Source organism: Acanthochromis polyacanthus, chromosome 15, assembly GCF_021347895.1.
Source record: "Acanthochromis polyacanthus isolate Apoly-LR-REF ecotype Palm Island chromosome 15, KAUST_Apoly_ChrSc, whole genome shotgun sequence".
Taxonomy (NCBI): Eukaryota; Metazoa; Chordata; class Actinopteri; family Pomacentridae; genus Acanthochromis; species Acanthochromis polyacanthus.
This window is the reverse complement of record NC_067127.1, coordinates 25,174,772-25,188,868: the sequence shown is the minus strand read 5'-3', so window position 1 is coordinate 25,188,868 and position 14,097 is coordinate 25,174,772. Positions and strand designations below refer to the sequence as shown.

General features: G+C 40.2%; 1 protein-coding gene across 2 annotated transcripts in view; it reads right to left on the bottom strand.

The window, feature by feature from the left end:
* Positions 1–2,342: 2,342 nt before the first annotated feature.
* The window catches only part of sertad2b (SERTA domain containing 2b), a 51,969-nt gene continuing 40,214 nt past the window's right edge, over positions 2,343–14,097 (bottom strand). For both annotated transcript variants that reach the window (XM_022193124.2, XM_022193123.2), the window contains exon 2: positions 2,343–6,776. In XM_022193124.2, the coding sequence (XP_022048816.1) occupies positions 5,495–6,772 (1,278 nt within the window). In that variant the 5' untranslated portion in view covers positions 6,773–6,776 and the 3' untranslated portion in view covers positions 2,343–5,494. The remainder of the gene's footprint in view (positions 6,777–14,097) is intronic.

Below are 14,097 nucleotides of genomic sequence, written 5' to 3'. Positions count from 1 at the left end.
GATGGACGTATGCTGGACACTGGTGGACTATGTTGAATTCTTTGTGACCTCCTGGTAACAGTGCTGTCTCAGTGTTTCAATGAATACACCCAGACATAATGATAAAGAAGTATTTAACTGATTGCCACAGTAGTATGATAATGATACTGTGTGTTGGCTTCCCTTCTTAGACTCAGAGCCTAGGTTTTTGTGTCTTTTGTATATAGTCTGTCCATAACACAGAAGCTAATGTGCTGCTAAAAATTAATTAGCTTACTGTATATGATTGTGTTGTGTTTCTTTATCCTGAGCAGTAACATTTTTTTGATGCTTTATGTTGATGGCAGATGAAATCCATTTAACACAAACACTGATACTGACAAAAAAAGAGAAGGTTAAGTTGAAAAATTGATTCCAGGTTTTAAAGGGCTAGCATTAACGGTAGCTTCTCCAGTGAGCAAACGTCCCCTGTGGTTTATGTAACAACAACCTGGTTATATGCTAATGTACTGTAGCAGAGTATTTTCAGGAAAGTACAACAGAGATACGTTTGGAGTTAACAGCCAGTCTGTTTTCTTTTACAGTCCATTTCATTTGTTGAGTGTCATATATTGATGTATTCATTTATTGTTAATTTGTCCACAGGAGATGACATCTTAGTCAATAACTTGGCAGTTGTGTCGATAGATTTAAGAACTTAGTGGATTGCAAAAATACCTGTTTGAAGAAGTCACTTATATATCCTTAAACATGAAACCATGAACTGAAATGAATGTTTTCGTACATCTCCAATATACATAAATTTGATACGTGCAATTCCTCTAAAATGATGTGTCATCTTAGCAGCAGCGGGATCAAATTAAGGTCCACTGGCAGATTCAGGGAGGAGAGCTTCCACTGTGTGTAGTGACAGAAATGAAGGAAAACACTTTTAAATTGCATTTAGGGAGAATTACACTACGCTACTCATTCTTTTATTGTTTATATGATCACTAAAGATCCCAGTCCAGTAAGTCATCAACAGGTTTTACATAAGTAGTAGTGGTTTTCTGATATTTATACAGGGCTTTCATTAACCTTCTTCATAAAGGCTGAATTAATACAACAGTCATGCTGTTGAGATTCAACATGTGGATCATCTCCTTATAATCATCCACCAATCATGAAAGTCATGTACATTCGCAGAATCTACGGAACCTAAACCACATGCAGAAAAGTGTGTCAATATGGCAAAAGAACTAGCTGGGATGACAGTCTCATCGTGTGTCTCTGTCAAACAGTCACGTTGCAGCTTACATTCATGTCTGTCCAGACTTGATCCTCGAGCTTTTAAATATGACATATAAATGTCATCAGTACACATCATATTCATTTTTAAGTTATGGTCTCGGCTGTTATTAACATTGAGGCATAAAAATCAAGATTATCCTTGAGGTGATGAACAATTGAAAAAAAAGAATCTGACTAAAAAATAAACATTCGATTTTCTGATTTGATGCCTTAGTATTATTTTTTCTGAATGAATAAATATATTACAAGCCCTTCTTAAAAATAGCACTCCTAACTGTATGAACTTCATAGGACTGCATCATAAATCACAATCTAAAATGTATAGTTAAGTTTGGTAAGTTTGAATTTCCCTTTTCAGCTTTCAGCAACATTTTATGGCCATCCTCACCACATACACTGTACATAACCTTATGAGACAAATTCCACACATAAGTTGACCTTCCATCCATCCATCCATCCATCCATCCATCCATCCATCCATCCATCCATCCATCCATCCATCCATCCATCCACTGTTTAATCCTTACCAGGGTTGCAGGTGAGCTGGAGTCTATCCCAGCTGACTTAGGGTGAAGGCAGGGACACCCTGGCAGGTCATTAGTCTATCACAGGGCACAAATTGACTTTGTGTCAAGATTTTTTCTTCACCCATATGCTGCGTCCAGAATCTTCAATTTGAAAGCCCTATTCCATACATGCAGACACATGCAGTAGTAATCGAGTGGTTGCATTCCCCTTCTTCTCAACATCACTCTGCTTTCATGCATCATGAGACAACATAATCAGTAAACAGTTGGAATTTTTTGTCATGTAAAGGAGGGTTAAGCACAACTCAAGAATTTGTTCACGTGACGGGTCCAATCGTAAGAAGGGGCTGAAAGCTCTGGAAAAGTGGACATGAGTTCAAATCACTTTGTCAAATGCTGGATGTTGTTTAGCATCATTTATCAAAAGCACAAACTGGAGTTATCAGAAATAGTTCTTATACAAATATGAAGGTTAATACATATGTGCAAATGTCAAGAAGCAAGACTAAACCATATGATAAAATGAACACACAAAACAGACATCTGCTCTTTTTACAGTTTATTATTTATATATATATTTATATATATATATATATATAAAACTACAAAAGTAAGACTGTTTCAAATTCATAGACAGCTGTCCATTTTCATGTATATATATACATATATATATATATATATATATATATATATATATATATATATGTTCTACAGTCCACATTTTGGATCCCAATACAGTGATCAGTTGATAGTTTCTCTCTCTGTGTTTGTGTTCTATTGCATAGAAAAAGGCACAGCTCTGAGGTCTGTGTAAAATACAGCCTTCGTAGAGGGAATCAGCCTCAACTGCGGTCAGTCTATGTCTGCAGTTCAAATCGCTGCACACTCGGTCAGCGCATAAACCGATTCGGTGGCAAACACTGATCCAAAAAGTGTCAGGAGCTCGAATGTTGTTCATACTATGTACATTACATTTGGCATTGAAGCGTCTATGACAGGCTTTGGAGTCTTGACATCTGAAGGTTGGAGACAGGGCTTTTGAGTATTGCTGCATGAACTGTTCGCCTTCAACTGGAAAATGATGAACAAAAGAGTACAAAAGATGTAAAAAGTTGTGGCCGCCACCCCACAAAAAAATCAATAACAAAGCAACAAACAGACAAATAAACAAGATAATATAACTATCTATGTATATAAAAAATGGCTTCCACCCATAATTCCACACTCAGATACATTCCTATCTGAAGTACATTCCTACCACACATTCTGTACACACATTTACAATCCAAATGTTCACTTCACATCAAAAATAAATATATTTACACAGAAAAGAAAAAACAATATGAATAAATAACTTCATTGACAAAAAAAACAAGCACTCCAAAATTCAAACATAGTGAAAGAAACAAGACACAGTTGTCTACAAACAGTATTAGTTGGTGCTGCTATGTGCTCGGCTCACACTGCTTTGAATTCAGTTAAAAAGCAGGTCTTTTACATACTAGCTGAAGTCAAATGCACACCGGGAAGCTAATGATCTGCCACTGGAACAAGTTTGAAATTCACCCTGTCCTTGCTACTGTTGGCTAACACAGTAAGCTGACTCAGACTGGATTTCAGATAACGCATTCTGTCCTATTAACAACTACCAAGTTCCACCAGCTGGGACGCTGCTAGAAATACCATTAACATACCATTTTACACCACTGCAAAACTGTGCTGGCAAACACAGAAGGGTTTAGGGTTTCTTAATGACTTTGATGGAAAAATCTACCATCAACAGCCAGCGGTGATGTACCCTGCAATATATCTGCAGAAAATGTATTTCTGTGAATAGCTAGTCAAATGTAGAAGATATGTATCGTTATAGGATAAAGCGCACAACAGTTACAACAGTGTCTAAGATGTCATCAATACTTTTTATATCACTGCATCAAATGGTGAAGCGCCCTGTGTTGTGTGTAGTGATGAACCCAAAGATAATTAACACCAAATTGCACATTAAACTGCCATCCAGTTTTGCTTTTTTGTGTGAAAAATGGTGCACAGTGGCCGATGCAAGGGGGGATAGTGTTTGAAACAACACAGTCTTTTGCATGGTTTCAGTATCAGGTCAACACTGTGGTTTGGGTTTCCTCCTTCAGTGGATATCCGTGTTCAAATTATTTACGAGACAGATTTAGCCCTCCTGCTCTTGCATGTGTTTAAAACATACATGAGCTGTTGGGTCAACCTCAAAACTGCACTGCACAATGTACAGAAGTGAGCAGAACCCTGAGATTTGACATGTAAGGGCTCCTATTCTACACACAAGTAAACATACTCAAAATGTCATGCAAATACAGGGTTTGTGTAATACTGTATGCCCTACTACAATCTGTCTGTCACCCAAGTTGCTGAGAAATGCATGGAGTCACACTGGTACCACAACGACTTTCCCTGCAATCAGTGACAGCTGTTTTGTTTCGAGGCCTGTATGGCTAAATTAAATATGTGTGTGGAGCCCTAAGCCTCTGCTTAGGTTGCATTTTTCAGATCATCTACATCCAACTAGGACCCATGAGTTGGTGACAGCGCTGATGTTGCTTCCAATGTAAACACGTCAAGCTTTCCCGTGGGTGTAGCTCATTTGAATTCTGCTGTAACTGAATCATGATAACCAGCTCATATGACCGAGCTCATGTAAAATAACATCCAGCACAGTTACTTGTGCCTGCCAATAAGGAAGGGAAAGAAAAAGTCCCAAAGTGAATTAATAGACTTGATGTATACAAGAACAGACATCTCCTTCTACCAAAAGAGTTAAACAAACAATCTGGCGATGTGTTTTAGAGCTACTCCCAAAGCGCAATTATATAGCCAAGCTTACATGTAACCTAGCACACTGGTAAAACAATGTATTCCTCGTAAAAACCTTTTTAGGTTTGCTTTACAAATAAAACATAGCATCTGTAATAAGATAAAGATTAAATAATTATTATTTGATCATGAGCAATTACCTTACTTAACAATAGGCTTAATACAATACAATAAATTAAAAAAAAAACAATGAGGAGTGACCTCTCTAGGCTGTTAAAGTGAAAGGAATTAGAAAAAATACTGTAAAAACAGGAATTGAATAAGTGGTCATTTTGAAAGGCACTCATCTGCTAAAAGCCATGAATACAGTGTGTGTGTGTCATGTTTATGTGTGTTCACTTGTACCTCTGTACCTGTGAGGAGTATGTGTCCCGACAAAGATAGAATGATTGAAAAAAACGTCCAGAATGAGGACAAATTAATTTCTTTTATTTACAGTTACTCTTCAGGGTTAAGGCTTAGGTTCAGATTTAGATTCAGGTTAAACATTAGAACAAGGACTAGGTTTACCTTTAGGGTAAGGAAATGATGGGAGCTAACGAAGGTCCTCACAAGTATAGAAATACAAATGTAAGTGTGTCTTTGTTTCCCGGTTACTTCATTTCCATATTTGGAAAGGCGAGCACAGTGCATGCACAGTGTTGTGTAGTAGTAGTAGTTGTCATAGTAGTACTAACTGACATCACCATCGATGTTTACAATTACCGACCTTTGAAAAGATTTTTTAAAAAATTGAAACAAGATAAAAACAACAACCAGGAAAATCAATCCCAAATTTTCATTCCAGTCTGTTCTCTGGATTAAACCGTCTCTGTGTCTGAGGTGGTGGTGTCCTCGAGTCACGAGCCCACCAATACCTCCATGATGTGGTCCAGTTCTGTCAGATCAATTTTGAAAGGCTGATTGGCTGAAACTTGGGGCGTGGGGCCGCTGTATGGTGACGCCAATGATTTGAGCAGGTCGTCTGCCGTCACAACCTGTGGCAGTTTGGCAAGGCCTCCACCTGCCGTCATGCCCACAGCCCCCGCGGTCGTACAGGGGTCAAAGTCATACATGGACGTGTCGATATCGGCGAACAGGACATCGTCCAGTGCCAAGTCTGAGAGAAACCCCGAGGGTGAAGAAGAGGAGGGAGGAGAGGAGGAAATGTCTACTAGGCCACCAGGGGGCAGTGTGGGTAGAGCGTCCATTGACCGGAGCTCAGCACAGCGGCCTTCCACTAGGAAAACACCAGCTGCCTCTGGTTTAGCACCCATGGTCCTGCAGTCTCTGGGTGAGCCTGTGGGTGATGGGGAGAGGGGTGCTAAAAGTGGGGGCTGGGTGCTAGGTGTGGGAGCTGGGGAGGTAGTCATGGTCGTAGTATTAGCTGCTGCTGTCCTTGTTATGGCTGTGGGAGGACCCAACTCCATGTCACTCAGGGTGGAGGGGAAATCGTCATTGGATAAGACAGGCACAGGGACACTGGGGGACGCCTGGCTCAGAAGTGCTGACAAGGGAGGCTGCGCTGGGGGTGGTGACAGAGGAGGAGTGGGCGGGGAGGGAGCACAAAAGGCTGAATCTCCACCATCTTCCTCGAGTAAAGAGGCTGGAGTGAGACAGGCTTCCAGAGGGGCGAGACAGGCCTCCACACGGTTGGAGCAGGCCTGTGATGCCTGGCAGTTGGGAGGCACCATTGGGTGGGGTGAAGGCGGCGGAGCGATCACCGGCATCAACAGTGCAGAAGGCTGGGATACCTGTGCAGTCGCAGCCGCTGACAGAACACCAAAAGATGGTGGTGCCTCACGGAAACCCTCATCCATAGGGTCATCGGGTGGTGGTGAGGGCGGAAGGAGCAGCGGACGCAGGGAGCCTTCCTGCTTGAGTTCGTCCTGGATGCGTCGGAGCATGTTGTTGATGAGGACACGGCGCTCCAGGCTGGGCTCGCCAAGCGGCCGCTGGCTGTACAACTTCATGAGGGAGATGTTGAAGATGGTCTGCCGCTGCAGAGTGTAGGACACCTTGGAAAGACCTTCTGGAGAAACGCCTAGTCCCCCTCCCGCCACCGACGCCTCCAGCGTTTTGCCTTCCAGCCCCTCTTCATCCTCGTCCAGCTTCCGCTTCGCACCTTTACCGAACATATATCTGAAAAACACAAAAGCAGAGGACACGAGTTCAAAAGAAGTGAATAATATACAAAAGCAATAATTATGTAGGGCTGCATTTGTTTATTGTTGGACAATTGTTTTACTCAGCTTGGTTAGGTTCTAGTCAGCCCACAGCCTTAATGAGGATTAATGTATAGATAATAGACTGTACTGATTATTTGCTTTATTAAAAACATCATAGTAGAACCCCCCCCCCCCCCCCCCCACACACACACACACACACACACACACACACACACACACAAAAAAAAAACAAAAAACAAAAGTTATCTTATTTAAATGTGAGACAAGTTTTTTGGAAAAAGAATGCAGCAAAATGTTTGACATTAATAATTGAGAAACTGTTCAAATTCTTACTCATCATTTCAATTCCGGTCCACTAACCAATCGATACATCAACAAATTATTTCAGTTTGACGTTTTCCAAAATTAACTACAGTCCTCGTGTGGCCCACTCAACAATTACATCACCTTACACTCATCTGTCATGGTGGCACTGCGCTTCAGCAAATCTCAGTCAGGTTGTGGGTGTTCATGTACCCCCTTTGGGTAGATCAAAAAATGCCAGAAGGCAGCGGTGAGAGTTTTGTGACAATTCAAATTCAACTCTCTTCAAAATGTTGTTAATAAACTACCATTCTTCCACAGCTAGTCATGTTTTAAATACAGGATTTCCTCTCAGCAGTGAACTTTTCCTGCCTTCTTTTAACCAAATCAGAACACTTCCATGACCAAAAACTGTTCTGTCCTCCTGACTTGTTAAAGGGGTTTCTAAATAAATGAAACTTGACATATGCTTTTTTTTTGTTCTTTTCTTGGAATAAAGATCAAACTATTTTGATTTTCCAAAAACTTCCCACCTGACATTTCTTTTATTTAATAATTTTTTAACATTGAATCCACTGACACTTCTGGATCTCAGCCAAAAACCATCACTGTCAAACCATCACTAAAACACAGCAATAATCACCGGTGAAGTTTTCAGCCTGAAACCCTGCAGCTTAACCATGGTGATTCAAGAAGCTGCTTAAACACAACAAGCTTACAGCAACAGGGGATTTGAAAAAAAAAAAAAAAACATACATTGGAACCATAAGCAGCTGCAATGGGAGCTTCACTGCTGCGCACCGTAGCCCAGCACACACACAGACTAAGTTATGTAATAGCAGCCTTCCCTGCTGTACCACAGGATCATAGGCCAGATTTAAAGCCCAACCCCCTTCACTCTTCCTCCTCCTGCCATATTAGAATAGCACATTGAGTTACTTAGTGGAAGGAGGGGCAAGAAACATACAGTAGTATAGAAAAGAGAGAGATAACATATATATTCCAATAGTTTAACAGGTCTCTGCATCTAATAAAATGATTTAATAGTTTATTTTTTGGATTTGCAGAAGCAAGAGAGGCAGAATGTAAAGCAGAAAAAAGAAAGAAAGAAAGAAAGAAAGAAAGAAAGAAAGAAAGAAAGAAAGAAAGAAAGAAAGAAAGAAAGAAAGAGAGAAAGAAAGAAAGAGAAAGCAGGCATTGCTGCAGTGTGTTTGACTTTAATCCAGGCTGACAGGCTCATGCAGCCAGTCGCTGTCTACACACACACACACAGACACATGCACACACACACACTGCGCATGCGCCTCCTCACACACACACACACATCCACACACACAGGAAGTGTGAGCTGCAGGCCCAGTCACCACGACTGGTTGGTTGCCATGACAAACAGAGTCAGCTGGGAATTCACCCAAAGAGATGACAAAGAATGGGATGGGGGAGAGGAGGAGGAGGTGGGAGGGGGGGCGGTGCTGGGGGCAGGAAGGAAGAGGAGGAAGACGAGGAGGAGGAGGAGAAGTGAGAAGAGGAAGTAGAGGAGTAGGTGAGAGACTGGTCTGGAGACTGGTGGGAGGGAAACAAGCAACATTCTCTCCTCCCGTTAGTAAAACTGCTGCTGAGCTGCCTCTGAGCAAGGCATTTAAACTCTAATTACATCTTTAATGCTGCTGGTTGCTTCTCCCCTAACAATGTTTTACTGTTGTTAGGGGATGTAAAAAATCCTTGACCGTTTGATTTTGTTGCCTTATATGTAATGAAAGTAACTTACCATTCTTTCATGATAGCACATCAGCTGTTGAATGAAGTGATTATGTACAAAATGGAGCCGTCTATCAGGTTCTCAGTTAAAGTGAATAGAACGAAAAGACAGACTGGCTTCCTATTGTAGCTTACTATAAAAAAACAACAGAAAGTACAGAAAAAATGAGGTAGGAAAAAATATGGAAAAGGATAAAGAAAGCTTAACGGGAATTGTTGGATTTATTGGATTTTTGTGTATATTTCTGTACGGTTGAAACTTCAGATGTAAATTTGTTTGCTTAATTTCCATAGTTCATGATTTTGTAGTCCCTAACATTGTCTAAAGTCAGGTGAAGTTGTGTTTTGTTGGCCTGGAAAATCCAGACTGACTTTATTTACGTATTAATATAAATACAAATGAAGGCAGTCTGGCATTGTGATGATAGGAGACGATTTCAAAAAGGAGGGGCTAACGAATGCAGCTTGAACGAGAAAGAACCAATCAGCGTAACACAGATGTGACGCACAAACAAATCGACCTTGAAGTCCATGTAGTCCAAACAACAATGGCATGCAGCCGAGAAAGTGTCGCGGTGAATGATTACTGCCATTTTTGTCACAAAAATCTGCGAATGCATGGGGTACTCTCAAGTACAACACTTATTTTTGAAAAGGCTACGCAACAAAAGACTCCTTCCGAACGATTAGTGGTGTTAGGAATAACTTTGTTAATGTTTGTGTTTGGTTACGGGAGGTGCTCAGGTGTTTTATGGGTCATCCAGGCGCTGAAGATGACGCAGCATTAACTCCCGCCTCCCGTGCTATGATTGGTCGTACCAAACTTTCCTGGGAGGGAAACGCGATTCAATTCGCCCAATGCCAAACTGATTCTCCTGTATCTCCTAACATGGAGATAGGAGATTACATGGAGATTCAGTTTGGCTTTTCCAAGCTAGTGTTTTGTTGAATTTTTGTAGTGTTTTAATACATAGATTCACACTGTTAATAACAACCTCAGTATCTAAACTTGTTTGGTTAATTTGTACCGCTAACCTTATTTCTCTCCTAGAAAGCCTTTTGGCTGGTGATTTGACTTAACTAGACTTTTATTCGATTGAGACAAAGTACAAATCCCTAGGAGAACCCTCCAAGCAGTACCACATACAGCGCCTTAAATGTTATATGCATCATCTTTCGCCCCATTTCCAGTTATTAAAGTGTCATAACATGTACTATTATTTAGCTTGTAAGATGCTGATACGTGTATTTTTAACTCTGTCTTAGCACAGAGCTGCGTTAGCCGTGTGCCCAAGCTAACACATACAAATAATAATATTGATCTTCTCACAGCTGCTCCTGCAAAGAAGCTTATTTGTCAAAACGTTGAATTGTGGCTTTAATCATACACCCAACAGGCCCATTTAGCAAAGTAAGAGCTGCTGAACATGCTACTACAAGGCACAATCAAACTAATTAGCTTTTATTAGCCCTTAAAACTCACTTGTTAGAATTGCAGAGGCTGCTACCCTGGCTCACCAGTCAAAACAAAGAGTGGCACTTACAAAACTTTGGATGGATGGATGGATGGATGGATGGATGGATGGATGGACAAAACTTACATAGTGTTAATTGTATTTAATACCGGAACTAGCCTGACAAATGGTAGGTTGACATATTCTGCAGTTTAATATACTGCCTGCTGTTAGCTTGTCTAAGCTATGCATCCATATATTTCTGCCAATCAGAAAAAAACGAGGAAATCAAAGGACAGAAATGGCAATGCTAGAACTCATGCTATCTTATGTTGAAGGACTCTTTATGTCCAATAGATCTCTGTGTCAGTTCACTGGCAGGACATCACCTAAATAAAATGTGATTCAGGTGATGGAAAAGGTAAATATAATCACCTGGTAGACAATGTATACCTCTGAGTCAAAGAGTTCTTGTCATAGATCATAAATGCTTTAGTTATATCATTTCTGACTTCTTCAATTAAAGAAGGCAGTGTGACGGCTACAGTTCAACATAAAAACACTCTTTACAGCAAGAAAACAATCTGGAGTTCAACCACAGATTTCTACTTTCCTGCTAACAGTGAATGTAATTTCCACACTTGATACCTGATAGGAAACATCCTTGCAATAACATACATGCTTGGATCAACAAGGACCTCTACTTAAGCCTGGTACATTAGCATAACTTTCGAATATGTCCTGTTTTCATCAGTTCTTATTGAAGATTTACAGGTTATGAGGGCTGGACTGACATCAGACTAAGGTGTGTGTGATGTAAATTGATTTGGGTTCATGTCTGAATAAAGAGGCTGCAAACTACCTGTTTGATGACTGGATATCTTCTGAAATTCTCTACCCCCAACATCTCTGATTTTGGGATTACAGGGGTGTGTTCACCCCTTTACGACGACATTCTTGCGAAGCTGTACATAGGTGAGAAAATTCACTCAGTTTGAACTTCTCTGTCCAGTTCACTATTCACATTTGCTAACTTTTGGTATGAACAATATTGCATCTACCCCATCTTTACAAAAGCCAGCTTCTCACTCTATCTTTAAGTGTGGCAGCGTGGAACCACTATAACATGCTGTGTACTGTGTAACTACAAACTAGCCCTGGTTAAGCATCACGACACTAGCGATATCTAGTACTGACTGCATATCTGAGGAACAATCGCCAGCATCGCCAAATGTTTGACTGGCAGGTGATCTCTGGGACACGCAGAAAAGAGACACCACAGCAATAAACACACAGCAACTAAGACAGTCAAAATCAACAAGCACAGAACAGCAGTAAAAAGATTGTAGAGGTTTATTTAGGTCCTCTTAGTGAATGTAAAACTGAGGTTGATGGAATTAGTTGACCTAATTGATGGCTGGGCACAATGAATGTAGCAAATGCTGTATATAGTTTCATATTTTAAATCCCCTTACTTCCATTAAGACGGCATTTTAACCCTCAGTCATTTTAAAGCTGCTGCTGTAGACTTCTACAATACTGACTTTATAGCAGCAGCGTTGTTCTACAGAACTCACAGTACACACAAGGTAAAGACAACAGCTATGTTAATATGGCAAGATTTTCATAGATTTCCATGCTACTACCAAAAATAGAGAACCCAAAAAGGTGAAAAGGAAAAATATCCACTGTGTCCATGTTGCACTTTGGTAAAATACAGACTGAGTTTTCATTTTGTTAAGGGGTTTATGAAAAAAATTGATTTCTTTACAAGGTACAGTGCTGACTTATATATAATTACAATTAATTTTATATAATATAATTATATTTATAATTCTATAATTAATTATAACTATATGCTAAGTTCTTCTTTAATTTTTTTTATCATGTTGGAGTTTTCAGCTGAAGTACTGTTTGGCAATTCAATATGTATACCTTTGCTTGCATTTTATACTGCACTGCATTATACCATGACCAACACTTTATCAATATATAATTAGCTTTAACAAAATGATCATTTTGCCCATTTGATGGAAAACTGTTTAAATGAATCAACTAATGAGTAAAATGCTCAATGGATGAAACGGTAGAAAAACCACTCTTAGTAGCAATCCCACTTAAAACACATATGAGTCTCTACATTTACTGCAGCTGCCTATGGATGCTCCAGGAAAATGGCGAATCAGACGGCGTCAGAGAGAGACAGAAACATAGAATCAAAGAGAGAGCAACAGAGATAGTTTCAAAGCAGTTTGCGGGTGTGTGATTGAGAGCTGAAGCAGCTGCGCATGTCTGACTCACTGAGTCATGGCGGGTGTTTAGACACACACACACACACACACACACACACACACAGCGCAGGGCTGACATACCAGAGGTGCCCCACCCCTTACATTCCACTTCATTATCCTTCCCTTCTCCTCCACCTCTTCTATTCTGCACTCACACTTTATTTCACCTCTTTTCCATCTTTCTTCTTCATCCTCCTTCCCGTCTTTACCTCACACCCTCCCCCCTCCTTCCACTGACTGTCAAAGTTTACAGGCCCAGAACCATCCTACACTCGATGAGCCATGTCTAGATATGAGCACACCAGAGGAAGAGAAACAGATCATAAATGAGTGGAGGAGATAAAGCGCAGCAGTGGAGGAGTACTGCACTCCAAAATGGAGCCATGGTCTTTGCTCAAGGTCACTGTGACTTAACGCTGATCACTGTTAACGGTCTCGCAAAGCAGGCTCTTAAAACTACCTTTTCCACAAGATTTTCCATGAGGCTAATACAGCTGAAGCTCTCTTCAGGCCTTAAAAGCAAAGAAGTGACCAGCTTTGACTAGAAACAACCCAGCTGCAGTTCTGAAGGTCAGCACTTTAACTAATTTTGTTTTCCCAAAGGCCATAACTTTTAAATTTGACAAAAAGTTGCATGGACTGAAGAGCATTCAATGTGTGTAGCAAAAAAAGTGCTTACAATGGCAGTAACAGTAATCTATGACCGAATCAGCGTCTCTAACAGTGAGATCAATTTCAAAATAAGTGTGTATCAATCAAATGTCTATCAAATCAGGCGCAGATAATGCAAAATGGACAAGACTTCCCCTTAATAAAAGTCAAATATCCACCCATTATTTCATCAATATATGTAATCAATAAGACTTGTTGTGCAAATCGTCCCATTTGCAGTTTCCTCCTTTTTTCTTGCCCTAAAAAACATCTTGAAAATTGCGGCGAAGATACAAAAGAAATGAAAATCGATGCGTAAATTGTTGTTTCCAGCAGAGTGATCTAATCCATGAAAAGGAACATTTCTGAAAATAAACACTTCTCTGGTTTTGCCTGCAGCCTAAAATATCAACAGAGATGCTGATAGAAAACCAGGAACCAACCGCAGCTGGCTCTGCCTCTATAAATGTCAATACAGCCAGGCCCACACAGCGTAGCCCCTTCATGAAGGAGTGATGACGATCAACTGCAATTGATAAGGAAAAAATACAATAAAGCTGCATCGAAAAGTGAAATTTAACATGACATATACAGGCATACTTGTGGCTACGTGTGTGTTAAAATAAGATTACATGAAACGCTGATGATGCCTTCAGGGAAGTGGGCTTTTTGAGTTAAAAAAGTGGGAAAAGCAGCTTAATTAACAAGTAGGACTAATTTAATACGAATGAATGAAAAGCACAGAGTAAATCTAATCACAAAATGGTGGTTAAAAAAACAAAAGAACAAATGTTTTATGCATTTTGAGGTGAGGTCA